The sequence below is a fragment of the Eretmochelys imbricata genome, chromosome 23 (assembly GCF_965152235.1).
Source record: "Eretmochelys imbricata isolate rEreImb1 chromosome 23, rEreImb1.hap1, whole genome shotgun sequence".
Taxonomy (NCBI): domain Eukaryota; kingdom Metazoa; phylum Chordata; order Testudines; family Cheloniidae; genus Eretmochelys; species Eretmochelys imbricata.
The window spans coordinates 2,397,272-2,425,131 of NC_135594.1; the positions used below are offsets into that span (position 1 = coordinate 2,397,272).

At 48.2% G+C, this 27,860-nt stretch overlaps 1 protein-coding gene across 1 annotated transcript; it reads left to right on the forward strand.

The window, feature by feature from the left end:
- Positions 1 to 5,210: 5,210 nt before the first annotated feature.
- On the forward strand, positions 5,211 to 27,860 carry NAPA (NSF attachment protein alpha). The gene is made up of 11 exons (XM_077840166.1): positions 5,211 to 5,376; positions 12,630 to 12,709; positions 13,326 to 13,442; positions 18,289 to 18,335; positions 18,970 to 19,047; positions 22,233 to 22,288; positions 23,216 to 23,300; positions 23,626 to 23,730; positions 24,058 to 24,126; positions 25,328 to 25,378; positions 26,138 to 27,860. Exons 1-11 carry the CDS (start codon positions 5,279 to 5,281, stop codon positions 26,237 to 26,239), a joined length of 888 nt encoding a protein of 295 aa, XP_077696292.1. The 5' UTR covers positions 5,211 to 5,278; the 3' UTR covers positions 26,240 to 27,860.

Sequence of the window (27,860 nt, forward strand, 5' to 3'; positions counted from 1 at the left end):
CACATCCTCACATTCCAAACTAGTCACATTGAAAGAAGGTGCTATTGGGCTGTTAGGAATACACTGCTGTCCTGATAATGCCTATCACCTCCAGAGAAAGGGAAGTGCCTAGAAAATGTAAAAGGAAACTTAGTTTGATAGCATCCAGTCTGGCAAGAACTCACTTATCAATAGCTGGGATGTGAAATCCTCATTTCTTTAAGAAGAAAAGGAGTACTTGTGGCACCTTAGAGACTAACCAATTTATTTGAGCATGAGCTTTCGTGAGCTACAGCTCACTTCATCCTCATTTCTTTGTTGTTCTATCACTGTAGTCCCCATTTCCCTATTGTTTGTCTGTATAATCTCTTTCTGGTTCTGTGATTGTTTCTGTCTGCTGTATAATTAATTTTGCTGGGTGTAAACTAATTTATGTGGTGGGATATAATTGGTTACATAATCATGTTACAATATGTTAGGATTGGTTAGTTAAATTTCAGGAAAATGATTGGTTAAGGTATAGCTAAGCAGAACTCAAGTTTTACTATATAGTCTGCAGTCAATCAGGAAGTGGGGGGGTGGGTGTGGGTGGGGGAAATGGGAACAGGGAATGGGGTGGGGAAGTTGGAATCATGTTTGGCTAAGGGCAGGAATGGGAACAGGGACACAGGTGTAAAGCTCTGTGGTGTCAGCGCTGGGAAGGGGGACACTAAGGAAGGAAACTGGAATCACGCTTGCTGGAAGTTCACCCCAATAAACATCGAATTGTTTGCACCTTTGGACTTCGGGTATTGTTGCTCTCTGTTCATGCGAGAAGGACCAGGGAAGTAAGTGGGTGAAGGAGTAAGCCCCCTAACAATGCTTTAGCCAAATACTTATTTGGGGGCTCAATACAGGAGTAACTGGATAAAATTCTGTGGTCTGTGTTATTCGGGAGGTCGGATTAGATGATCTAGAGGTTCCTTCTTACGTTAAAAATCTGTGAGTCTGTGAAACCCAGAATTTGGCTTTAGCTAATTAATACAGGACATGCTGCTTTAATTAAATATTCCTTTAGCTAGTAAAAGCGATAGCTGTGGTCCACTGTGCCAGGCTTAAGACTGGGAGGCAGGATCATTGAGACCACGCAAAGCCTCATCAAAATCCATGGCGAGTCTCCTCAAGTGCAATGATTCCTTAGGCTCTCGTGCTGTCAATCCAGTTGCAGGCGCGGGGTCCAACCTATTATGTCAATCAAAGAGTATATTTAATGAAGGCCCAATCCTGGGAATTGCCAACTAACAGTGACATCAGGGAGAATTGATACTGCCCATCTCTTTGTAGGATATTTAGGGATAATCTTTCCTGCAGCTGTGAAAAAAAGGCTACAGTCCCATCAGGAGGGTTCAGGTGATACATACTACCAGAGCAAAGTGTGCAATGCATATTCATGATATACATCAAGAATGATGGTTTTTAACCAGAAGTCAGCATTGTTGTTGATGGAGATACGGTCTCATAATATCAGAATATGTGTTTTCTGCATACAACTCCAATGGCCAAAGGATTTTGAATTACTTTACAAGTTCAGCCTAGCAACATACAATCTGCCTGTAGCCTAAAGAAGATGGATGGTATTGTGGGAAAGGCACTGGCTTGGGACTCAGATCTAGGTTTAGTGCCTGGTTCTGCTACACACTCACTGTGTGACTTTGCACTTAATTTCTCTAGACCTCAGTTGCCCATCTGTAAAATGAGGCTATAAGACTTTCTTAAAGTAACAGGGGAGCCAGTGTGGCCTAATGGTTAGCGTATGGGCTCTTCACTCAGGAGACGGAGTCTGTTCATGGCTCTGCTACTGGTTGCTGGGTGGCCTTGGGCAAGTCACTTCACCTCTCTGAGCCTCATGGTTCCCATCTGTAAAATGGGGATAACGATATCAGCCTCCTTTGTAAAGTGCATTGAGATCTACTGAAGAAGCGTGCTAGATAAGAACTGCCTTTGGATTATAAACTTTTTGGGGCAGGGACTGATTCTTACTTTGTGTCTGGACAACACTTAGCACAATGGGGCCCTGATCTCTGTTGAAGCCTTTCGGTGCTACCCTAATACAAATAATAAATAAAAATGATCATTAATACTATCACTGGAATGCAGCCACCTCTGGGCTGGAACGCTGGGCAGCAACACTTAGTACAGCAGCTGAGGACTGAAAGTGAAGAATTAAAGGAATCCTCAGTTTCTGTTTTCTGCAGCTGTACAGTGCTTATGAATAGTGTGTATTCTTAAATGATTCATTCGGCCTTCATTTTTACATAATAGATTCACACAGGCATTGTACATTAACATATATTCATTGTAGATTTCTGTCAGTTCATTTTTTTAATAATTGTTTTTCTTTTATACTCTTTCCCTTGTCAGAAATGATGACCTACCTAACTACAGTATTCCCAAGGCAAGGTTTCTCTGACCTCTACAATGCTAAACAGAGTGACTGAATGTCTGCACTCAGTCATGCAAATAGGGTCTTCATTGCCACAGAGAAATCTGTAGCAGCTGAAAAATGGCAGAGGACATTAAAATAAGCAAAAACAAAACCAAAAAACCACCTGACACACTGAAAACATTAACATGAATGTTTGCAAATAAATCAGTTGTTTGCAGTGTTACTGGTCCCAGGATATGAGAGAGATATATAGGTGAGGTAATCTTTTATTGGATCACCCTCTGTTAATGAAAGAGACAAACTCTCGAGCTACCATGAGCTCTTCTGGTCTGCAAATAAATCTGTCCAGTGCTTTAGACTCTGGGGGAGTGCAGTTCACATGAGCATGTGACTTGCAACTCTGGGCATGGAGTGTGTCTGTCCTAGTAAAGCTTTGCCATACCAGAGGATTGAGATGTACAGTTCTTTCAATCTCCTAAAATATTTGTAACAGAAGTGGTGGCGCTGGAATAAATTCAGGCAAAAAATATTTAATCTAGGTATCCATTTGCAAAGGAGTAATCCCAGAATATTATTTGGTCTAATTTATCCAAGCATTTGGAAAGGAGCAACCCTAGCATGGAACAGAATCGAATCTATCCTGTCCCACCCTATCCATTTGCAAAGCATCAGCCCCAGATTTTCATGGTTACCAACCTGAAAAAAATTGTAAGAGGGAGATTTTAAAAAGGGGGAAAACATCCAACAAACAGACAAGTGATCAGACAGCACTATCCATTCACTGAAGTCCTTTTTTTTGTCCCAACCCTCCCACTTCCCAGCTGCCTTTGGCACTTTCTGGCACTCTTAGTTTAGTACCTACATTAGAAACTGCTGAATTGGAATTCATTTGCAAATTGGATACTATTAATTTAGGCTTAAATAGAGACTGGGAGTGGCTAAGTCATTATGCAAGGTAGCCTATTTCCTCTTGTTTTTTCCTACCCCCCCCCCCCCAGATGTTCTGTTTTAACTTGGATTTAAACTTGGAGAGTGGTCAGAGCTATTACCAGCAGGAGAGTGAGTCTGTGTGTGTATGGGGGTGGGTTTTTGGAGGGGGGTGAGGGAGTGAGAAAACCTGGATTTGTGCTGGAAATGGCCTAACCTGACGATTACTTTAGATAAGCTATTACCAGCAGGACAGTGGGGTGGGAGGAGGTATTGTTTCATATTCTCTGTGTATATATAAAGTCTGCTGCAGTTTCCACGGTATGCATCTGATGAAGTGAGCTGTAGCTCACGAAAGCTCATGCTCAAATAAATTGGTTAGTCTCTAAGGTGCCACCAGTACTCCTTTTCTTTTTGCGAATACAGACTAACACGGCTGTTACTCTGAAACCTATATATAGATATGTTGCATATAGGTGATCTGCATAACCATATATGCCCCCCCACATAAATACAAATTATATGTGTATCTATCTAGGTGCAAGAGGGAATAAAGGTATTTAGATGTGTGTATACCTATATGGGGGGGGGGTGTCTTTCTCTCTTTAAGGGTCCCTCCCTCTGCATGAGAATCTAAGGCTCTTTATAGAGTGACCTCTGTAGGGGTTTCTCTGCATAGAAACCTAAGGCTATCTCAAGCTATATGTCGACTGTTATAAGAGCTTCTCTCCATGGAAGCCTAAGGTTATCTATTTAACATGTTCATAAATGATCTGGAAAAAGGGGTAAACAGTGAGGTGGCAAAATTTTCAGATGCTGCAAAACTACTCAAGATAACTAAGTCCCAAGCAGACTGCAAAGAGCTACAAAAGGATCTGTCAAAACTGGGTGACTGGGCAAGAAAGTGGCAGATGAAATTCAGTGTTGATAAGTGCAAAGTAATGCACATTGGAAAACACAATCCCAACTACACATATAAAATGATGGGGTCTAAATTAGCTGTTACCACTCAAGAAAGAGATCTTGAAGTCTTTGTGGATAGTTCTCTGAAAATATCCACTCAGTGTGCAGCAGCAGTCAAAAAAAGCAAACAGGATGTTGGGAATCATTAAAAAAGTGATAAATAATAAGACAGAAAATATCATGTTGCCTCTATATAAATCCATGGTACGCCCACGTCTTGAACTCTGCATGCAGATGTGGTCACCCCATCTCAAAAAAGATAGACTGGAATGGAAAAAGGTTCAGAAAAGGACAATAAAAATGATTGGGATATGGAACGGCTGCTGTATGAGGAGAGATTAATAAGACTGGGACTTTTCAGCTTGGAAAAGAGATGACTAAGGGGGGATAGGATAGAGGTCTATAAAATTATGACTGGTGTGTAGAAAGTAAAGAAGGAAGTGTGATTTACACCCCACAACACAAGAACTAGGGGACACCCAATGAAATTAATAGGCAGCAGGTTTAAAACAAACCAAGGGAAGTATATTTTCACACAAGGCACAGTCAACCCGTGGAACTCCTTGCCAGAGGATGCTGTGAAGGCCAAGACTTTTACAGGGTTGAAAAAAGAGCTAGCTAAATACCTGGAGGCTAGGTCCATCAACGGCTATGAGCCAGGATGGGCGGGGACGGGGTCCCGAGCCTCTGTTTGCCAGAAGCTGGGAATGGGCGACAGGGGCTGGATCACTCCCTGACTCCCTGGTCTATTCATTCCCCCTGGGGCTCTCCAGGAGCCTTCCCAGAGGGGCGGCAGCCGCCCGTGTCACGTGACCGGGCGAGCGGCTCCCGGGTCACGTGGCGCGGGAGCCTTGAGGCGGGCGGGGCTTTCTCCCCCCGTCACGTGACAAGAGGGCGGGCGCCAGGCCTTCCGCCCTCACGTGACGGGGCGCGGCGCTCGCGGTAGCTTCTCCCCCCGCCGACCCCCCCTCTCCCGCCGCCGCCATGGACCCGGCCGGGAAGGAGAAGGAAGCGCTGCAGCTCCTGGCCGAGGCCGACAGGAAGGTCCGCGGCTCCCAGTCCTTCTTCGCGGGGCTCTTCGGGTGAGTCCGCCGGCTGGGGGGGGGGCCCATGTGAGGGGAGGGCGAGTCTCGGGGGGGGGCGACCTGTGAGGTGCTCGGGGGGGGCGACCTGTGAGGTGTTCGGGGGGGGGGAGGGCGAGTCTCGGGGGGGGGCGACCTGTGAGGTGCTCGGGGGTGGGGGAGGGCGAGGCTCGGGAGGGGGAGCGACCTGTGAGGTGCTCGGGGGGGGGGGAGGGCGAGTCTCGGGGGGGGGGGAGGTAGCGACCTGTGAGGTGCTCGGGGGGGGGGGTAGGGCGAGTCTCGGGGGGGGGGGGAGGTGGCGACCTGTGAGGTGCTGGGGGGGGGAGGGCGAGTCTCGGGGGGGGGGAGGTGGCGACCTGTGAGGTGCTGGGGGGGGGAGGGCGAGTCTCGGGGGGGGGGGGAGGTGGCGACCTGTGAGGTGCTCGGGGGGGGGGAGGGCGAGTCTCGGGGGGGGGGGAGGTGGCGACCTGTGAGGTGCTCGGGGGGGGGGAGGGCGAGGCTCGGGGGGGGGGGGCGACCTGTGAGGTGCTGGGGGGGGGGGGAGGGCGAGGCTCGGGGGGGGGGCGACCTGTGAGGTGCTGGGGGGGGGGGCGACCTGTGAGGTGCTCGGGGGGGGGGGGAGGGTGAGTCCCGGGGGGGGGGGCGACCTGTGAGGGGCGGGGCGGGCGGTGTCCTGCAGTGGGTGCTGCGGGGAAGGGAAGGGTATCTGGCGGGGGCTCTGTGTTTGGGGTCTGTGGGGCAGGCTGGTGAAGGGGACTGGGCTGCAGGGAGTGTCCCAAACAGCCTCCGTGACCCCAGAACTAGGAGCTTCCCCCTCTAGGATCCCTGCAGAGGCAACTCCCTTCCTCCTAGGGCCTCTGCTGGGGGTGGGGGGGATGGCGCTGGTCTCTAAGGGGAGAGCAGGGGGAGTGTTTCTCCTGCCCCCCCCAAGTTCCCCCCACCCCCAGGCTTGCAGTGCTCTAGTGCCAGCCCACCCTGACCTGTTGAGTTGGGGGCAAGGGGGAGTCAGAGTTCCCAGCCTGGATTTGTCCCCACAGCTCCCCCCCTACTCCTAGGAGGACTGAGCCTGTTCTGGTGAAACTGGGACCAGTAATGTATCACGGTGGGTGGGGGCAGGCAGAAGGAATTGGAGGGTGCAGGCATGAGCCTCGTCTACACTGTGGCTTCTGTCTGGCTACCGCTGGTGATGACCTGTACTTAGTAGCTGGGTGTTTTCCCTAGTGTAGACAATCCACTAGGGGAGTGACTCAGAACAATCAAATGTTGCTAATCTTGGATGACATGCAAGGCTAGCACAGTAGCACATTGCGGGCCGGATGGCGTGTGTGGCTGCAGAAGCTGAAGACCTGGGCAGAAAAGACCGCACAGCCTGGTCTAAACACATAGTTGCACCAGTTTAACTACTTGGACTGGAAGCTGTTTGGGGCAGGGACAGTCCTTTTGTTCTGTTTGTAGAGCACCTAGCAACAGGAGGTCCTGGTCCCTGGTTGAGGCTCCACTGAAATAAAGTGATGTGATGTTGAACTGATGCAACTTTGTATGTGGATGCTCCTCAAGTGGTTTATGCCTGGATTACATTGGTTTAGCTTGCACTGGTAAAATGTTATCAGTTTAGACAGGCTGTACTAGTTCTAAAGTAATGATCCCTGCATGGATACTTTAGATGACTGTCTTTTAACAGATTTATGTTCAGTAGATGCAATGTGCATGTATAGATGTAACACCATGCAGAGTGTGCAGTATAGGTACGCTTGGCAGAACTTGGTGTTATTTTATAATGTTGGTTGATTCTTTTCAAGTATTTTTTTGAATGTAGTCAATTTAAATTTCATAGTTGCAGGAAATTGGGGGGGGGGGGCAGACTAATCATTTAATGACTGTATATTCGAAAAACTAAAGCTTTGTAAACCTTAAACCACAAATTGTCAACATCACATGTCAAACTATCCAAATTAAATATCCTTAAATCAAACTCTAATATATTCTCAAGCAGCACTTTTCTTTCTTTGCCTATCTGCAAATTTCAGTTATTGATGGAAATATTTTTTTCATCAGTTTGCATCATCTCAAATCCTTCTTAGATCTCTCTCTGCCCAATCTGCGGAGGATAGGAGTCTGTTACAGCTCCAGCTGGGGAAGCTTGGTGCTCTAGCTCAAGCTGTTGCAGTTCACTCTTTTAGCTCTGGAGGTTTTGTTCAGTCCCGTGTGTCTGCCAAGATGGTGGTTGTGACTTAGGCCTGGTGTATACCTAAAATTTAGGTTGACCAATCTGCATCAATCAGGGATGTGAAAAATTCCCACCTCGAGAGATGTAGTTAAGCCACTCTAAGCTCTGGTATAGATGCCACTAGGTGGACAGAAGAATTCTTCTGATGGGGTAGATTTACTACCCTAATAGAAAACCCTCTCCTGTTGTTGTAAAAAGTGTCTACACTAGTGTTGCTGCAGCTCTGCTGCTGTAGTGCTTGTAGTGTAGACGTACCCTCTGACCGGCCTTAAGATCCTCTGTAAATGAAGTGAAGTGCATGTTGTTAGGAGAGTACTCAGTGGCTTACCACGACTTGAGGAAGAGGCAATGGCTGACTGATTTAGGGGTGACAGTGAGCGTCAAATTAGATATGAGCTTGAAATGTGCTAGAGTTGCCAAAGAAAAGGCAGATGCAAATTTTGAGGCTGTGTGCTGCAGAGCCAGCATGTCACTAGAGAAAGGTATGTGACAATTTCCCCCCCCCACAATGTGACTCCATAGCTGGAATGTTATGTTCAGTTCTGGGACATAGGTGACTGACTGGAAGGGAGGTCTGAGGAGAACAGCAATAATCAAATAGTCAGGAGGAACTGGATTTAGAGGGAAGGATCAGGTCTGTGTCGTTTGGCAAAACAACCTCGAACTAAAGGGTGTCACGTCCCTAAATAATGAGGGGAACTTAACGTGATACACAGGCAATGGGTAGGACTGATAAAAAGAAGGGGGAAATAAAGGATAAATTGCAGGGAAAACTTGCTGGCAATGAGATCCCTTACTGCAGAAATATCTCTGCTTGGGAGTCTAGAAACTGGACTGGATACTAGAGATGTTCTGTAGGGAAGAATCCTGCAGTTTACCCAGGCAGATAGGAATGGCTGTGAGCTGTGTGTGTGAGAGACAGTGGAGTGGCCAGACGCTGCACGTGGCTAAATCATGTGTGGTGATGCGGAGGGGGGTTTAAAATGCAGTCCCATCTGCAGGAGATGGGGTTAGTTGAAGCTAGCACAGCTAGTGGCTTTAATCCTGTGCCCTATGGGAGAGCTCAGTTTGCCTCTGCAGCTTGTCCTAGATGTGTATCTGATTGTGCTGCAGGCTGGGTTCTCAGCTGAAGCAGCAGCTGCCAGAGGGGTAGGGCTTGGGGAGGGCATACAAGAGCAAATGACAAGCTTCTTGTGACTCAAGGCACATTGTTTTCTCTCATCTGGGCCACTAGATTCCCAAGGTCTCCAGAGCAGGGAGCTGCAATAGATAACGATTTTTTAACCAGCACAAATAAAAGTGGGGGCCAGGGAGGAAGCTGGCGGGCTGACTATCCAGAGGAGAGAGGAGGTGGCTGATGTCAAGTATATGATTCTTAATAATAAAATAGGAAATGGAAAACTCCAAAAGAGGCTGTTAAATTATGCCTCCTAAAATTCTTTGCCTGTAACAAGTGAGAATGCAGCACATTGTGCCAGCTAAATCTAATGTTCAAAGACAATATGTCCTGGTTCTAGGAACCTGGATTTCGTACTGGCATGTGACACAGTAATACTGTTGTGTGCAGCTCTTCTCTTACAAAATGTATACTCAAAAAGCAGTTTAGAGTAGCAGAACAGGGAAGAGACACTGAGATAGACAAAAGTTTTTGCTGAGTGTGTATATACACGCACTTACATATACAAAGCTTTTATTTTTGAGACACAGTTGAAGATAAAGTTGAAGGGGGACTTAAAAAACAAACCAACGAATCTAGGCAGGCAAGCCCTGTTAAAAGTCACTGGGATTTGTGTTTCTGAATCTTAGGTGGCTTTAAAAACCTATCCCCTCAAAACCCTTTAGGACATTTTTAACAACTAAAATTCCCTAGTGATGTTTTTAGTGTGCATCATAAATTATATGCTTTCAACTCCTGTTAAACAAGTCATTGGTACATAACATCAGATACCATTGTGCTAAATGCTAATTGGCATTCGGTGGTTATGGTAGCTTGTCTGCAAACAAGGTGTACTTCCCCAAAATCTCACTACTTACAAATACATATTGCTCAGATTTAACTTGTCTGCTTGCCATTAGTCAAATGCTTAAAACTTGCATCTGTAAATAAAACATGGAAGCTGATGCAGACTCACTCCTGCTGTTGGTTTGGAACCTCAGTCTAAATTTTGCTTTTCTCTGTAGAGCATTGTAGCAGTCTCCTTTAAGGACATAACTAGCAATGCTGATTCTCTTATTGGATGCTGGACATTGCTATCTGTCAGTATAGTGTGTGTGCCTCTTTAATTACTTCTCCTTACACGGACTCTGTGAAATAGGGAAGGATTGTTATCCCTGTTTTACAGGTTGAAGCAGAGGCCCAGATAGATGAAGATCACCCAATAATTCTTTTTCATAGCTGGGAATGGAACCCAGGTTTCCAAAGTCAAAGTCCAGTGCCTTAAGCACAAGGTCACCCTTCCTCTCTAAACCGTATCGGTTCTCTGTCAAGGTCTTCACACTCTGGTACTAGTTGGAGGCTCCAACCTCAAAGAGGGTATGGAGGGTAAAACCTTGTATAGTGAAATATTTAATGAGAATATTCTTGTCTAGCACTGATCTAAAACATTGGACTTCCTTGTGGCAGAGGTATGTTTGATACGGCTGAAACCTTCACCAGCCTTGCACTTCCATAGCTGCTTTTCAGCTCAAAGGATCCCAAAGCACCTTACAAACTGTACATGCAGCACTGCTGCAAGGCAGACACCTGGGCATAGCATCGGGGAATAACTTGATGAAGGAGACCAGGACACGCAATGAACCATTGCCACCATCCACTGCACCAGGTGGCCTGACTTCTTAAGGGCCCACTTAAAGAACTGGACAAATTGCATTGACTCTCTTTATCAAGCTAGGCAGGATAGAGGGCCCAACTGACTGCTGGGATTGAAACGTTTGGTTTCAGGGGAGTAAACATGAGCTAGGCTCACTGCACACCTTTGCAGTGGTAGTGGACTGCCTTTGTGTTTTCCAAATAGTGAACTCCTCAGTTACTGTGAAAAATCTTATTTCCAGGTTAGTAGCTTCAGCTAAGTTGGTAATTAGCTAGTTAGTTGCTTTCCTGTTTTTGCTAGGAACCATGGGCCAGATTCTCCACTGCCCTGCACCTTGCCACTTAACACCAGTGTTAAGTGAGTGTAATACAGTCCCGTTCTGGTGTAATACCAGTGTAGTACACTCACCATGTCTTTGGTGTAAATGAACACACAGGGCAATGGGGAATTGAGCTGCCTGTGTTCAGTTAATGAGTTCCATGGCAACCATGTAGCCTTTAGCTTTGGCCCCTTTTTGGAAACTGTTCCGGGATTTAAGGATAACTTTGTCCCTCAAGCTGATCCAAACTACTGGAAACGCTTGCTGGCTCTGACCAGCAGTTTGGCAAGGTCTGTCTCTGCCATATGCAAGCAATTTTCAAATGGAAATGAAACTCCAGTCTTTGGGGGAAACATGGGAATGCTTGCTTGTAATGTAAAAGCAGAGTGTTTATTGCAAACAAAAGCATGCTGGTCGAAGCCAGCTGCCAATCTGTATCCCAGGATATAAATTATCTGTAGGATAAAGTTGAAATACTTCTGCAGAATATTTGTCCTAGCCACACATTTGGGTAGAGAGGAGCTGGGATATGGGGTAACTGGGTCCTATTCCTGGCTCGGCCCGTCTCACTATGATGTTAGACCAAACTTTCTCTGTTTCTGCCACCTTTAAAATGGGTGACACTTGCATAGCATACAGGGATTTTGAGTCTCTGAGACTCTCTGGTGAGAAGGACAATAGAAATATGATTTTATTTCTCTGTTTGCTAGATGTGCCAGCAAACAGCTCCCTGCTACGAGCATCGCGGTCTCTTGCTACCTCTAATTTTGCAGAGCTATGAATGGGGGAAAAGTGCAGCATAAACTCTTTGATCTTCTAATTTTAAAAAAACAACAAACTCACTGACATGATGCAGCTTGGATTGTCTGTCACCTCATGTCCAGGGTGGTTAGTCAGAATCAATAACTTCAATAGGTGGATGTGTTCGTTAGCAAAACTAACAGCAGCTGGGGTGACTGTGCCTGCTGGCTGCAATGCCTGAATATAGAATGATTTATCTTAGCAGGCTAACTCTGCCCCAGCTTCGTAACTTCCCCTCTGAGGTTAACGGGCAGACTGAAAGTCGCTTCTTGATCTTGGCTGGCATCGTGGCTGCCTTGGCAGTTGGCAGCTGAACACACACACACACCCCCCCGCGCACTTGGGAATGTGCTATTTCTAGGATCCACGCAGCTGGTTTAAGATCTATGGTGGTTCATCAGTGGCTTTTATGGCTGTCCCACACTAACATCTGTTTTGCTAGATTAACAGTAGAGAACAGATATGGGAGGAGGGCTGAATTGATGGCTTCATTCAAGAGACATGTTTTTCCTTTCCTCCCCCGCTAGCTGAGCCCTCTGAATCATTGATCCCATTTTACTTGGTGTAAACGACACTGCTTCCATGGGGTATCTGTCTCACTTACTCTCAGCTCTTATAGTCTTTGGAGAACAGTCTGGCAAAGTGGCCCATTGAACACTTGGAATATCACATGTGTGCATGGTACTCTGCAAAGCTTTCAGGTGGTCTCTGAAATGGCTCCAGGGATTGCTTCTCATTGACCCTCTAGCAAAAGGGTTCTGGAGTTTTTTGGGGCTTTTAGTGACTGGTCTCCGAGAAGCCTTCCTGTCCATGGGGGGGAGTCTAGCATTCTTGGCTGCAGGAATGAGTTGGTGGAGTTCAGAGGCAGGAAGGCGTGAGGGGTAGCTCTCCTGAATTGGCACCCTGGGGAGTTAGGGGCTCCTTTGGCCAACATTCTAGCCAGTGTTCATGGAGAAGCTGCTGTTTGTAGGGCAGGGGACCTTCTGCTACCAAGAGGGAAAATGTTCCCTGGACTGGAGTTTCCAGTGATGTGAGCGGAGGACTGGAGCTTTCCAGCATGATGAGTTTATGTGTGTCTGGTTGGTTGGTTTTTCAGGGGCTCCTCCAGGATAGAAGAAGCATGTGATATCTACGCCCGAGCAGCAAACATGTTCAAAATGGTCAAGAACTGGAGCGGTATGTATGCCTGCTCCGATGCTGCTGTCTCTTTTAACCATTCCATTCTGGGCGGGCTTGGGGAGGGGTAGGGTCCCCCAGCAGGACAGAGCAGTAACACTGAGTTTGTGCCACTAGCCTGCGGCAGCATGAGCAGCAGAGTCCATCATTTTGGTATGGTGTCGGTGAGGGACCATGCTGCATCAGTGGCTGGATCTCTGGGAGATCCGAGTACTCGGAACGCCTGCTGAAGCCAGTGGGTTCTGCAAGGGATCAGCAACTCTGACAATCAGGCCCAAGGTTTGCTAGGTCTCACCTGGCATGAGAACAAGCCCCATGGCCTCTTGGCACCTTGCTGATTGCCTCCCCTCGGTTTTCCCTGTGAACTGGGGGGCAGCTGTAAGAGGCTGCTGCTGCTGCTACTAAACTGGGATTCCCTGGAGCTTGAGTATGAAGTGGCTAAGCACGGCAACACGTCCCCTCTGTGCGGGCAAAGACCATTGTGCAACTCCACCTTCACGTTGGGTTCCTTAGCTCGCTATCTGGCATACTTCGGAAAAAGGAAGCTGTGCCTGTGAAATGACCCTCTCGGGAATGGCTGGGATTGTGCTCCTCACCCTCCTGGTTTCTCTTCCAGCTGCGGGGAATGCCTTCTGCCAGGCAGCACAGCTCCACCTGCAGCTGCAGAGCAAGCACGACGCGGCCACCAACTTCGTGGATGCTGGCAATGCCTTCAAGAAAGCTGACCCACAAGGTAAGATGTCAGCGCTGCTGCTCGCCTCCTGTGCTTTCCAGTTGCTGAGGATTAGGTTCTGCTGGGGCTCTGGTGGAAGAGCTGGGAGTCAGGACACCTGGGTTTTATTCCTGGCTTGGGGAGAGAGATGAGATACAGTGGGTTAGAGCAGGGGGGCTGGGAATCAGGACTCCTCCTGGGTTCTTCTTGAAGCTCTGCCACAGACTGGCAGGCTGTGAGTCTGCTAGGACTGAGTAACTCCATCTGGGTCTGTTCTTGTACAATGGTGAGGATTCACTAACTCCATAAAATGCACTGATTAACTGGGACTATATAAAATGGATGTTTAGCTGGATTCATGTACTGTATTTGCACACCACCTTCCAGCCATAGGTATATCATGGCCAATAGATCCCTATGAAGAGGGGTAAAGAAAGACTTCAGATCCCTTTGTGGAAACGTTCTTTTTCTGATTTGCACCCTTAACCACCAAAAGTTGATCAATGCACTTTCCTGTGTGAAAGTAAAGAAGGAAGTGTTTATTTACTCTTCATAACACACGAACTAGGGGTTACCCAGTGAAATTAATAGGCAGCAGGTTTAAAACAAGCAGAAGGTAGCATTTCTTTACCCAGAACACAGTCAACTGTGGAACTCCTTGCCAGAGGATGTTGTGAAGGCCAAGACCATAACAGGGTTCAAAGAAGAACTAGATAAGTCCATGGACAATAGGTCCATCAATGGCTATTAGCCAAGATGGGCAGGGATGGTGTCCCTAGCCTCCGTTTGCCAGAAACTGGGAATAGGCAACAGGGGATGGATCACTTGATGATTCCCTGTTCTGTTCATTCCCTCTGGGGCACCTGGCATTGGCTGCTGTCGGAAGACAGGATACTGGGTTAGATGGACCTTTGGTCTGACCCAGCATGGACGTTTTTATGTGGCTAGCAGCCTGGGGGAGCAAACCCCACTGGCCAGCTTGCCTGTCAAGTTACACGTTGAGATTCCTAGTTCAGTGGAAATCCTTATGCAACCTGAAGAGCCTGTCTGTCGTGTTGTGCTGCTGTTCTAAGAGAACCACCCTGGTCACAATCCGTGTGAGGTGGGGATGGGGGTGTGTGTGTGTGAGAGAGAATTGCATTGCGCTGGGATAAACCCATTACTAGAATATTGCAGTAGCTTCCAGGTATACTACTCCTGCTGCCCTTACTCTGAGTGCTTGGTGGGGGCTTTCTCTGAAGCTGCAGATGTGACTGTTAACTGGGCAGCTGGAATATTGTGCTGGAGTGAATGTTCTGCAGTGCTGACTGCTGCAATTTCCACTCTCTCTGATGTGGATTAGTGGGTTAGGATGCAGCAGGCATACCACCCTGCTCAGTAGGGGACCTCAATAAAATCTGACCTACCATCTGGGAGCATGCCTCCTTTCACAGATGGCAAAGTCACACTGGTTGTGACCCTAACCAGCAAAGACAGGAAGCTTAGGACTCAATTCTGTGTGGAGCTTCTTGTGGCTGGTTAACCTTATCAAAAGATAACAGCAAGGAGTGCAGCTGAAAATGAGGTAGCTTGGGCAGCCCACAGAGATGTGCTGTGTGTGGCCATGCAGAAAAGTGTAAAGTCTCCTAATTAAGCTTCTAAGAGACAGCTCTGTACAAATGTTCCTTGTGCAGCAGAGAACTGAATGAGTTCTTAGAACTAACTATTCTTTACATCTTTCTGCTGATGAGGGGCATATAGCCTGCCAGCAGTTCTGTGGGAGCAGACCCTTGTGGACTCCTCATGACATCAGTGGGGCTCTCTGCAGGCCTCTCCAGAGCAGTTACTAGTGTGTGCTGACTGTGTCCTTCTACTTGTAGTGCCCAGCACAAGAGGGATTCTACTCGAAGTTGCATGCTTTGAGGGTGATAACTTACACCATGGTTAGCTGAGCTGGGGTTTTGCACATGCAGTTAGATCTGCTTGGGTGGTGATTTTGGAGAAAAGATAATGAAGTAACCTGAGGAGACGACAAATTTAATCCTCTAGGGGATTTGCCTAATCTTTTGGAGATTTAGATTCTGATTATCCAGCCACGTTGCTCTCCGCAGAGCAGCCAGTGTTTGTTCTCCAGAGTAATTTTTGCAAGCGGGTGGGGGGGAGATGGTATCTGGGCATGGTGGGCAGAGGGATCTTAACCAGTTCCGGTGGGGCTCGTGGTATTTTTCCCTCTCATCAGTAGGATTATTTTTTGCCTCTCTGCTAAATCCCATTACTTGGGCAGAGTGCCCTTAAGAAGACATGAGCTCTGTTTGTCTAAGGATATCCTACACCAGGCAAAAGGACAATTTTGCACATGTAACTAGTGTACCAATTCCTGCAACTGTAGTTCCTTGTCCACCAGCAGGAACACAAGAGCAGGAGTATGCCCTCTACTCTGATGCTCAGAGCATCAACATCCCCAGCCTGTAGCAGGACCCTGAGGTTAGCATCGTGGCATTTTTGCTGTGAGTTGACTGGACAGGCAGAGCAAGTCTGGCCTGCCTTTAGAAGGGAGAGAGCCTGGTTATGTGGCTCTGATGCAGCTATGTTTTCTTGCCAAAGAACCTGGCTGTAAACCCTGGGCATTAGAGGTTTCAGTAACTGGACATGCAGGCAAACCCAATTAAAGGAAAAAAATCCCCAAATTTACCAGCCCAAATTCCCCTCTTAATCCCTGGCTTTGTGGAACAGCACTGGGGGCCTAGCTGGACGTAGCTCGGGGAAGAAACGAGGGCAGCTGCTATTTCTTCCTTGTGATAGTTTCCAAGTTATGGAGAGGGGAAGAGAGCCCCTTAATCAATGTACAGGACGGAAATGTGTCTGGCAGGCTTAAATGGCCTTGGGTACTGATACCAGGTGCCAGAGCTCACAGCACTGAGGAAATATTTTCATAACTTGAAGGCCAGATGGAACCGTTATGACATGCAGAAGATCAGACCAGACTAACCCAGGCCAGAGAGGCTCACCCAGTGATTCCTATGTCCAGCCCAATATGTGGGACTTGTTGTTCTCCCTTTTAAATGCTTGTGGATGGAACCTGACCTGATTTATTGATAAATACCCCCATTCATGTCCTATGTTACTCCCAGTCTCTATTCCTTCCCCCCCCCAATCTGCATTAGCTTTCCAGGCCCCTTGGACTAAATGCAGTCTAAGATTCAGCAGGTGCAACACCTATTGGTTTAAAGAAAAGGAGTACTTGTGGCACCTTAGAGACTAACCAATTTATTTGAGCATGAGCTTTCGTGAGCTACAGCTCGCTTCATCATCGGATGCGTGCATCTGTATGCATCCGATGAAGTGAGCTGTAGCTCACGAAAGCTTATGCTCAAATAAATTGGTTAGTCTCTAAGGTGCCACAAGTACTCCTTTTCTTTTTGCGAATACAGACTAACACGGCTGTTACTCTGAAACCTATTGGTTTAGAGGCAGCTGCACCTGCTTATCCTAGGGCTGATTTTTAGCCATTCCACTTCCTGCTAGGGAGCAATGCAAGTGGCATTTGGGAACAGTAGGAAAAATTTGCCTGTCAGAGCTTGGCATTTATATGCTGAAAAAACCGCCTCCCACATCTTTCTGGGGAATGCTGGTGAGAGAAATTCCTCTTGTAATAGAGCAAAATGTAGTAGTGAAGGGAGCCATCTTGTGTTGCTCACCGCACTGCGAGGTATTTACCCAGAGCAGGCTGGTGGCCTTGTCTTTGGAAGCCCTGTGTCATAGTTCATATGAGCTCCTGGCAGATCTTTTTGGCTGGAAAATCCTGTCTGAAGAGCAGGGAATTCCCCCTGCTTTATGTCAAGTGAACTCTGAACTTTAGATCCTAGACTTGCAGGGGTCACCCCTGATTTAGCTGAAATTGGTGAGGCTTTGTGGAAATGTTAGGGGTTCACTTGCATGGAGACAGTTGAAGGATCAGGGCCATAAAATCTTATGGAGGCACCTTGTTTTCTTCTTTTAGTGATTGTGCTGGTGAGCTTTGCATGTGGCTGTGCTTTGCATGTGGCTGTCCTTAACCTTGAACAAAGCTCGTCGTTTAGGGCAAATAAACTAGTAGCTTGCGCACATCTTTCAACTCAGTCTTTTCACGGTTGTGGAGCAGCAGCATGGTCTGGAGGAGAGGGCACTGCGCTGAGTGCCCAGCCATGTCAGCTCTGCTCCTGGCTCTGCTGCTGACCTGCTGTGGGATCTCTGGCCAGCCACTTCCACCTCCCACCTGCCCTTTTGTTGTGTCTTGTCCCTTTAGACTGAGCCCTACAGGGCAGGGACTGTCTCTCATGAAGTGTCTGAGCCCAAGGGGCCTGGAAGTGCTACAGTGTTGTAAATGTTACGGGTACAACGCGCACAAGCTCCTAAAGCTTGAGCTGGTGGCTTCCTCGCAGGCAGCGTCTGGTCGATGACCGGAATACTGTAGGATTCTTGTGTGCTTAGTAATATCTACCATCCTAGCCAAGTCAGTGGCAGTTTCCTGATCCCCTCACTCAGCTGTGTTGTGCTCTGGCCCCTGAGACTTTCTTTTGCTGGATTGGTCTGGACAACGCTGCATGAGACATTGGGGCGCAGGGGGACAAATAACACCACTAGAGAGGGAATCTTCATCAATTCATTAGCTCCTCTGCAGGCCCCTTCTAGCTATGGTACCACCTCTTGCCTGCTCTCAGTTCCCTGGAGGTTTGCAGCCTCAGCAGCTTTTGAGTGGCTATTGATCTCTGTGGAGGGGTTGTGCTAGAAACAAACACCTGGTTTTCATCATTTTTAGGCAGGTCAGAAGAGTTACTGAATGGCTTTATTTCTCCAAGCGCCTATGCTAAAAAAAGTTTTTTGTTCTTTGTTTTTCTTTTTTAAATAGAGGCCATTAACTGTTTGATCAGAGCTATTGAGATCTACACAGACATGGTAAGTCTGTTCCGCCATGTCTGCGGACCAAACTACAGAACTTTCTTTTGCTTCTGGGCTGCTGCAGCAGGGAGGATGATCCAGTAGCTGGCGCTCTTCCCTGGGCTCTCAACCCTGTAGTGCTGTGCTGCTGGAAGTGGTGTCAGCCGGATCAGACGTCCGCTCAAGGCCCTGACTACTTGTGGTCCCTAAAGGTACCACAAAACTTGGAAGAGTCAGTGATTCAGCTACTGTGTTCTTGGCCAAGTTGAGGCAGAAGCAAAGGGTGCCTCTGCCTGACAGCCTAGCACTTGGGTACAGCAGTGAATGGGCACCCTAGATATAATTCAGCCTGTGTACTGACCTGTGTGTGGATCAAATTGAGCAGGGTGGCCTGCTGCAGTTTTGCCAGCTGAATGAAGCCAGTATTGGACTCAAAAGAAGGGTTTGTAGCGACTTCAGAATTGGCTGCCATGGCAGGTGTGTTTATACCCACTGTGGTGCAGTTCAGAGAACTCCAGTGTGGAATTATCATACACACCCCTGCAGTTCGCCAGTGCATCCTCCCCACTGCAAGTGTAGTGCAAGCAAAAAGACACAGGAGCTGACACTGTTCAGTCGGTGGACGTGCGTTAATTTTCCCCTCCTCTTCCAGGGCCGATTCACCATCGCCGCCAAGCATCACATATCGATAGCGGAGATCTATGAGACAGAGCTGGTGGATATAGAAAAGGTAAGTCCTGAGGATGCTGGGGGAGAGGAGGGAATCTGTCTACCTTGTAGCTCTCTTATCTAAAATAGATTAAATGCAGACAGTCTCCTGTGATTGGCCTGATGATGTTGCTGTGTCTGGGGTGTGCAGCCTTGCGAGGACTTGAGCTTAATCCTGCATTTGAATCCTGTTTAGACACACTCATGGGTAATGAGAACACCCACTGTTAGAGTAACTTCTTGGTAATTAGGGATATAAATCCCCTTGCAGGGCTTTTGTAGCAGGTTGTTACAGTTGTTCATTATGGTTTTTTTTTGCTCCTTCCTCTGAAGCTGCTGGTACCAGTCAATATCAGAAGTGTGCGATTGTGGGTGGATGCCAATGGCTTGGTAGCCGAGGGGTCTGGGTCTTGCCTTGGTTGTCCATAGGTCCTGAGGTCAAATCCAGGTGGAGCTCTGGCAACTGGTGATGCATTTTGAGGTCATATTAGATGGTCCCAGCTGGCCTTAAGTTGGATCTGGTAGGGCCAGGTTCTCTATTGTCCTGCACCTTGTGGTCACTCTCACCAGTGCAACATGGGTGCAAAACACTTCAGCCAATCAGAATGGCAGCACTCCATGCTTGTGTAAATGACTGCACAAGTTGCTGAGCAGTGGAGAATTGAGTCTCGTAAGCCTCCCCTTGGGCAGGACACAGTTACCATGTTTATAAACAGAAGCAAAACTAAAAATTCGCCAGCTGGAACAAATAGCAGGCGCTTGGAATGTGGATGCTGTCAAAGAACTAGCAAAAAATCTCTGCAGACACTTGGCGTGGCTCGTGTTGCAATTGATTAAAGGTTAACGCATGTGGCTCACATGGGTGTCTGAGAACCAAAGGAGCAGTCGATGCCAGTTGTATGCCCCTAGGATCACTGCTCCTGTTTTGTGGGAATAGATGATTCACCAAATGCTCTCCAGGAGAAATAACTTTCTTCCTTGTGAGGGAGAATGTCTGCTGCTGCCTCTGGGATTCTGTAGGCTGCCCACACACAAACTGGTGCTGTGTAAATTAGACCTGTGTGAACAGTTATTTTGGCTTTTTTCAGTTTAGTTCAAACCTGTTCTGCTTTGATTTAAGCGAAGCCAAAATACCCTTGGAGTCAAGGGAATGAGTGTCTAGATGGCCTTTGGCACTGGTTTAAATTGCTCCATAAGTTAAACTGGCGCAACTTTGACAAAACCGGTGTGACAGGTTCGATCACAGAGATCCCCTTGTGACCGTCACCTGACGTGCTGAAATTACCTCTGAACCTGTTTTCCCTGCTAGCTTGGGACTCCAGAACCCTGCTTTGTTGAGCCAGACACGCCAGCCTGCTGCAACACAGACCCAGGGTCTGGGCCACACCACCAAAGCTGCAGACTTAACTGAAAACAGCTCAGCAGGTTACCTGTCTCCAGCACCCAGTTCCTCAATGTGATCCAAACCACAAATAAATCCGTTTTACTCCGTATAAAGCTTATACAGGGTAAACTCATAAAGTGTCTGCCCTCTATAACACTGATAGAGATGCACAGCTGTTGGCTCCCCCAGGTATTAATCACTTACTCTGGGTTCATTAATAAACAAAAGTGATTTTATTAAATACAAAAAGTAAGATTTAAGTGGTTTCAAGTAATAACAGACAGAACAAAGTAAGTCACCAAGCAAAATAAAGCAGAAACACGGAAGTCTAAGCCTAATACATTAAGAAACTGATTACAGGTAATAGCTCACCCTCAGAGATGTTCCAATAAGCTTCTTTTACAGACTAGACTCCTTCCTAGTCTTGGCTCAATCCTTTCCCCTAGTACAGTCCTTGTTAGTTCTAGCAGACATCTCAGGTGGTAAGCAGGCGTTTTCTCATGACTGGCAGCCCCCTTTGTCCTGCTCCACCCCCTTTTATAGCTTTAGCACAAGGTGGGGATCTTTTGTCTGTGCTTGACCCCCCCCACCCCTCCTTCTAAATGGAAAAGTACAAGATTAAGTGAGCTGTAGCTCACGAAAGCTCATGCTCAAATAAATTGGTTAGTCTCTAAGGTGCCACAAGTACTCCTTTTCTTTTTGCAAAGACAGACTAACACGGCTGTTACTCTGAAACCAAAGATTTAAGATGGATTTCAGTATCAGATGGCATGGTCACGTGTCCCTGAGTCACCTCATTCTTCATTACCCAGGGGCTGGCCCACACATACATAGGAAGGCTTGCAGGTAAATAAACCCATTCACAGTTCATTGATTCTGAAGCACACTTAATATGTTTACATCAGTAATACAAGTTTATATCTTTTTTTCCAACTCCAGACATAGAAATAATACATGGAAACATAGGATGAACACTCAGTAGATTACAAGCTTTCTAATGATACCATACAAGGGGTATTTAGCATAAAGCATATTCCAGTTATATCCTATTAATAAGCATATTTCCATAAAGCATATGGAGTGCAACATCACAACCAAGCTGGGGGGGTATCTTGTAAAATTCTACTTGGGAGTTGATGGGAAGAAAATCCACAGTGCTGGGGCTGTCTCGGGGGTGGTGGGCTGTGGTCCCATGGCAGTCTCACAGTACCAACTCAGAGAAAGCTACAAACCAGTTTACTATGCCTAATGGATCTAGGTCAGACAAGATGAGGAAGGATGGCCTTGTGGTTAAGGCACTGAATGGGGACTGGAGAGACCTGGGGTCAGTTCCTGCCTCCACCAGTCTTTCTGCATGCTGTACCCAGAGTCTGTTAATCTTTGGGCCTCTGGTCCCCATTTGTGTGTGTGCAGGGGTGATGACCATTTTTGTGGTCTGTTTAAATTGTGTAATCTCTCTCGGGCAGGGACTCTGTGTGTTCATGCAGTGCCCGTCTTGGTTGGGGCCGCTACTGCAGGAGTGCTTGATGAGGATGGAAGTTCTAGGCTCTAGTGAGGCTCCAGCCACAGGCTCCCTCTGTGAACCTGGACTCCATTGCTGGTGGTGCTCAACACCTCTCCGCTCAGCTCCTGCATTATGGAGCTTGTCTCGCAGATGGCAGCGCTGCTGGCTGAAGGGGTGGGTGGATTTTGTGTGTAGGATTCTCTCCGCAGTTCTGGCGTGTGGTGCTGTCCTCGGGAGGTGGTGGTCTGGTCTCTCAATTCTGCTAGTGCCGCCAGTGAACTGGCTGGGGAGCTCTCACGGTGTGTTCCGTTCTTTCTAGGCGATAGCCCATTACGAGCAAGCTGCTGATTACTACAAAGGGGAAGAATCCAACAGGTAAATCAATTGCTGCTTTGCCTCCTCCTGCTGTAGAACATAGCTGAGCAGCATAGCAGCCATGCGTTAACGCCTGCGCTCTGTAGGCATACGGGTTGCCATTCCAGCACAGCTCCCTTAAGGGGGTATTGTAACCGTCCATCCAGCCCAAATAAGGGGTAGCATGTAGCTAGGCCAGGCCAGGAGCTGGTTGGGACTGGGTCACAATCCTGTCTCTTTCCCCTTGCTCTGCTTGCGTCACCCCTTCACTGGTGCAGCTTGCTAGCTCATGCATGATGGCAGCAGAGCTAAGGCTCTTCCCGCCTCTCTGGGAGGGTGAGTAGTAGCCCGGCTAGAACTGCTGTCCTGCTGCACAGGCTCTGGCATTGCAGATCACTCACATGGGAGTAAAAGTGGGTTCCTTGTGCCTCCTTGCTTCCCCGCTCTGGTGCACAGCTGGTTTGTGGCTGAGCCTTTAGGAAGGACTTGACTGTGGTGATCGTCGCCGTAAAGGGTACGATGCAGACACCACTCATTTCCCCTCTCTTTAGTGGCATAATCATACCAAGAAAACTCTTATGCACCTGGGCCCAGTGGCAAATCAACAGAACACGCCTAAAGGGGCTGCTTGATCCTGTGTAGTCAGCCTGTGGGCTGGACCCTCCACCACAGTTCGCTGGCGTAGAAAGCTCTCCTTCGTAACAGTAACAAGGCATGAGCTAAAGCCGGGATCCTGTGGTCTCCTGCTGCTTGGGGGGGCAAAAAAGCAAAACTGCATTTGTGTGGTTGGTTGAGTGTATCTGAGACAGTGCCATCTTTCACTTAACGCTAAGGGCTCTTCCCTCGGAAAGGGAGCACACTTCACGATCCTCACAAATGGCCCCTGGGAAGCGCAGCCTTCGGGACGACGCCATCAGCCTGTTTCTTGCCTTTTTTGTTTCTTTGCAGCTCTGCCAACAAATGTTTACTGAAAGTGGCCACTTATGCAGCCCAGCTGGAGCAGTACCAGAAAGCCATCGAGATCTACGAGCAGGTCTGGGACTCTTAATTGTGTTTAAAGAGCAGGCGTGTTTGCTGTCATCCCACAAGAGACCCCTTGTGGTGTCTCCCTTCCTTTCCCTTTCCTGGGGAGACTCCCTGGGTCTGTGGAGATCCAATTGCAACCTCACCTTTGGATCCCTGCGGTGGCAGGGCTGGGTGTGTTTGAGGCAGCGGGTGTGTACAGGAAGCTAGCCGCTCCTGTCCTAATGTAGAGGACAAGGATTCAGATGGGGTGTCCCCCTGCTCCATGTACATCCTGGACTGGCACTCAAATATTTGTTCCTCAGTAGGAATCTGATCACTTTGGTGCCTTGCAGGTGGGCACTAATGCGATGGACAGTCCCCTGCTGAAGTACAGCGCTAAGGAGTATTTCTTCAAGGCGGCCCTCTGCCACTTCTGCATTGACATGCTCAACGCAAAGGTTGGTCTGGTGCTACAGAGCTGCCGCTGTGCTACCGAGTGGGGTGCGAGGCTGGGGGCCGAAGGGCCTGCTCCCGAAAACGGGAAAACACCCCTTTCACCAGCACCTCATTGGTCCATTTAAATGCCTCAAGCAAGGCTAGCCCATAGAGGGGCCTGCAATGAAGCTGGTGTGGGGAAGCTCTGTTGCTACTGCAGTGACCTTCTGTGAAAACCCATCAAAGCCCTGTCCCAAGGAGCCTCCAGTCTAAGCAGTCTAGTTCCCCTGCTCCCTTTGTGAGTAGTCACTTGAGCCGCAGGCTGGGCTCTCACTCCTTTGTCTTTCCAGCTGGCCATACAGAAATACGAAGAGATGTTCCCAGCCTTCTCGGACTCCAGGGAGTGCAAACTGGTTAAAGTGAGTGACTCCTCCTTATTGTCCCTGCACTGCCTGGTGGCTCAGACCTTAGAATCTCTGGTGCATTTGCGCATGGGTCTCCCCCCTCCTTCCCCAATACAGAAGCAGAGTATTGTGCCGTGGGAGAGGAACCCGTATGAGAAATGGCCAGATGGGGAAGTTTAAAATCAAACTCTCTGCAAATCTAGAATGAAATTATTCCTCCACTAACATTCACAGGACTCTTCTAATGGTATAAGGCAGGGGTCTTCCACCTTTTTTTTTTGAGGGGCCCCCCCAGCATTCTGTAAAAACTCCACATCCCACTTGTGCCACAACTGTTTTTCTGCATATAAAAGCCAGGGCCAGCGTTAGGGGGTAGCAAGCAGGGCAGATGCTCGGGGCCCAATGCCACGGGGGGCCCTGCAAAGCCAAGTTGCTCAGGCTTTGGCTTCAGCCCTGCATGGTGGGGCTTTGGCATTCTGCCCTGGGCCCCAGTGAGTTTAATGCTAGCGCTGCTTGGCAGACTGTCTGAAACCTGCTCATGCCCCCCCAGGGGACCCTGGACCCCTGGTTGAGAGCTGCTGGTCTGAGGACCATGTGGTGCTCTTCTATTGGTCCAGTCATTTAGAATCCCTAGCTCTCTATTCCAGGTGTCCAATACCAAAATCCATTCCTGCCTTTAGCAAGGTGAGGAGCCATCCTGCTCTGTTCGTGACCCCTGTGAGAACCCATCACCTGATTATGAAGCCAGTGTGCAGGAAGCCTGTTGAATTGCCGTGTTGCTAAGTGACAACGAAGTAGGAGGGTACCCATGCCCCAGGTGGATTGTAAAAGGCCCCTGGACTAGTTCTCTTTCCCTGTGGGCTGGCTATTCCAGAACTGGGATTTTTGTAGAGTGAGTACTGGACTGGTGTGAATTGCTAGGGCAGCTCTTACCCTCCTACAGACAGTGCTCTAAAACTGTTGCTTTAATCAACTATTGTTGTGCTTAAAATAAAATGCCAGATCCAATCCTGATACACAGGCCAACTGTTCAGTTGGAGCTGCCTGTCAGTTGGATTTTCCCGTTAAAAAGGCTGGCTTAGCTACAGAGTCTCTGCTTGCACCTGTGACCTAGCTTAAGCATCAGAGGTGCAGCAGGTTACTGGGAGTTTCTGCCATGTGTGGAAATTAGTCCAGATTTGTGCTGATCCTTACTCCTCTCTTTCCCCCCTCTCAGAAGCTGCTGGAAGCTCATGAAGAACAGAACATCGACAGCTACACTGACTCTGTAAGTGCAGTGGGGAGGGAAGCATCTAATGCAGCTCAGCACCGGAGAGACACTGGTGTGAAGTGTCTGCTTGGGAAGCGAGTGTAGCAATTGCAAGTGTGGGTGTGAGGAGTCCTTGTCAGAAACAAGAAGGCTCAGCGTGCCTTGTGTGATCGCTGTGCTAGCCAGACCCAGGGTTGGTAGTGGATTGCTCACTCCAGGGTGTTCTCAAGGACTTAGTCCCATCTTGCCGTAAATTACCAGGCAGTAGGGCTCCTGTCCCTTCCTTGGTACAGACTAATGGATTGGGCAGATATTCTGCCTAACTTCTCTGTAGGGCTGTTACTAATTTGCTCTTTCCCCTCCACCTGCCCAGAAAGCCTTGACTTCCTTGTCCAGGCTTCTGTTCTGTGCCAGCCCAGTTTGCAGCTCATGTTGGCTTCATCAGGAGTCTTAGGAGCATGGCACTTCTGCAGATCAGCCCACAACAAACTACATGTGGGTTTACTTTTGGGGGTGGGGGATGAGGAGGGGAAATTTAAATTTTCAGAACACGAGTTGGGTTAAAAACATGGAACCTAGAAACATTAAGGACTAAGGAGAACATGGGGAAGAGAAGCTGGGTTTTACCATGAGTGAATTTGTTTCTTGTAGAAATCCCAGGCTCCAAAGTGTATCGAGTACAATGGCTGGTTTCCTGCTCCATAATGCTAATTAGCCTCCAGGTGAATACAGCCATGTGGTATGTCACTCATTCTGATTCTCTCCCTGATCTTCCAGGTAAAGGAGTACGATACCATCTCACGGCTGGACCAGTGGCTCACCACCATGCTCCTCCGTATTAAGAAAACCATCCAGGGCGAAGAGGAGGACCTACGTTAAACCCCATCCCTTCCTTCCCAGTCACCGTCAACTCTTTCCTCCACGGAAGTCTGCATGGATATCTTTGGGGTGGGGAGGGTAGGGCCTGGAGGAGAAGGATTCAGACTTCAGTGACTTATTATCCCTTGTCTCATAACCCTTTTGCCCCACAACCCAAAGAGCATAACTTCATTTAACAAAGACAGGGTGTGTGGCTGTAACCACCTGCCTCAGCTGCTCTAGAGATGATGTCTTGAAGTGACATAGCTCATTCCCCCTGGGCCAAACAGATGAATTCCTGATCTGCGGAGCTTCCCAACCTGCCTGCAGGCTCCTGTCCAGGTGTGATGGTCTAACACCCTTCCCCATCCCTCTTGTTCCCTCTTCAGATATTTAATTGTATGACAATTATTCTGTATGATTAAGATCTTAAACCTGCTTTCTCCCTGACTCACTTCACGCTGGTTTCAGAAGACAGCACAAACTCAGTTTGCCTCCTAATTCCTGCTGTTTAGAACAGATCCTTTCTCACTGCCCCCTCTCCTGCCCCAGACTGTCAGATGGAGCAGTTCTTGCCCTCCCAGGCAGGGATTTCAGAGTCAGTACCAGCAGGAATGGGGATGGGAAGAGCCTTTCCCTCAGCCCTTAACTTCTTCCCCTCCCTAGCCTGTGATCGCATCCCTGTAGGGGCTCAGAAGCCTGAGTTTTGAGTATCTCCAGCAAGCCCAGAACCCTGCTTTAGGCTGGGAGATTTCAGGTGCAGTGACTTTCCCCCATGGCCTGAGCTGTGAGAGCAGATTCTGCTACTCTCCGCCCTCTCCTAGCCCCCAGAGAGCTGGAGAATGTGGCAAGCACAAGTTGGCACTTCCTATCTCCTGCTTATTTCAGTGAAGAACCGTACAACCCTTGTCTAACATCTTGGCAGCAAATACTTCCCAGGGCATCCTCTCAATCCCCAGAGCTCTGCAAGGAGCTGACAGGAAGTGTCACTTCGCTCTGAATCACAATTATCTCCTTTCCCGTTTCTCATTGTCAGCTGAACATACTAGCTTGAGAAATAACCCCATTTCTTCCCCCTGCCCACAGGGCTGTAGTGCTGCTCTATGGCCAGCTGTTAAGGGGCGTCAGACACTGTCATTCGCGTGCAGCCGAAAGAGGTGAGAGTGGGACTGGACAGTCATTCCCACACCGCGTGGGTAGCCAAAAATATTCTGTGCTTCTGGTATATGAATAACCTTCGCAAACCCTTCTGTGGTGACTGTTTTAATTTAATCCCATCTCAGATTAGGCAGTAGAAGACTCTACAGCGTGGGTGAATTCTGTACGCAGCAGGCCACTTGCTGCAGTGGGCATGGCACCTGGTTGGAAGGGAATGTTACTCCCATTCAGTATTGTGTGTGTACAGTATGTGTTGTCATAAAGGTTTTTATTTCTAGGTTATTCTCTCTTGGTTTTGAAACCTAGCCCAAGAGGGGTGGGGCTGGGGCAGCTCAGGGTTTACCCTGCAGTAATCCCCACTTCTGTATTGTTTGCTGAAAGAAACAGGAAGTCTTGCTGCATGTTTTAATGTCAACAGAAAGCAACTCTTGCTGAGTGTAGTGAAAAATTGCACAAGAAAAATAAAAACTTTGCATGAGCAGAA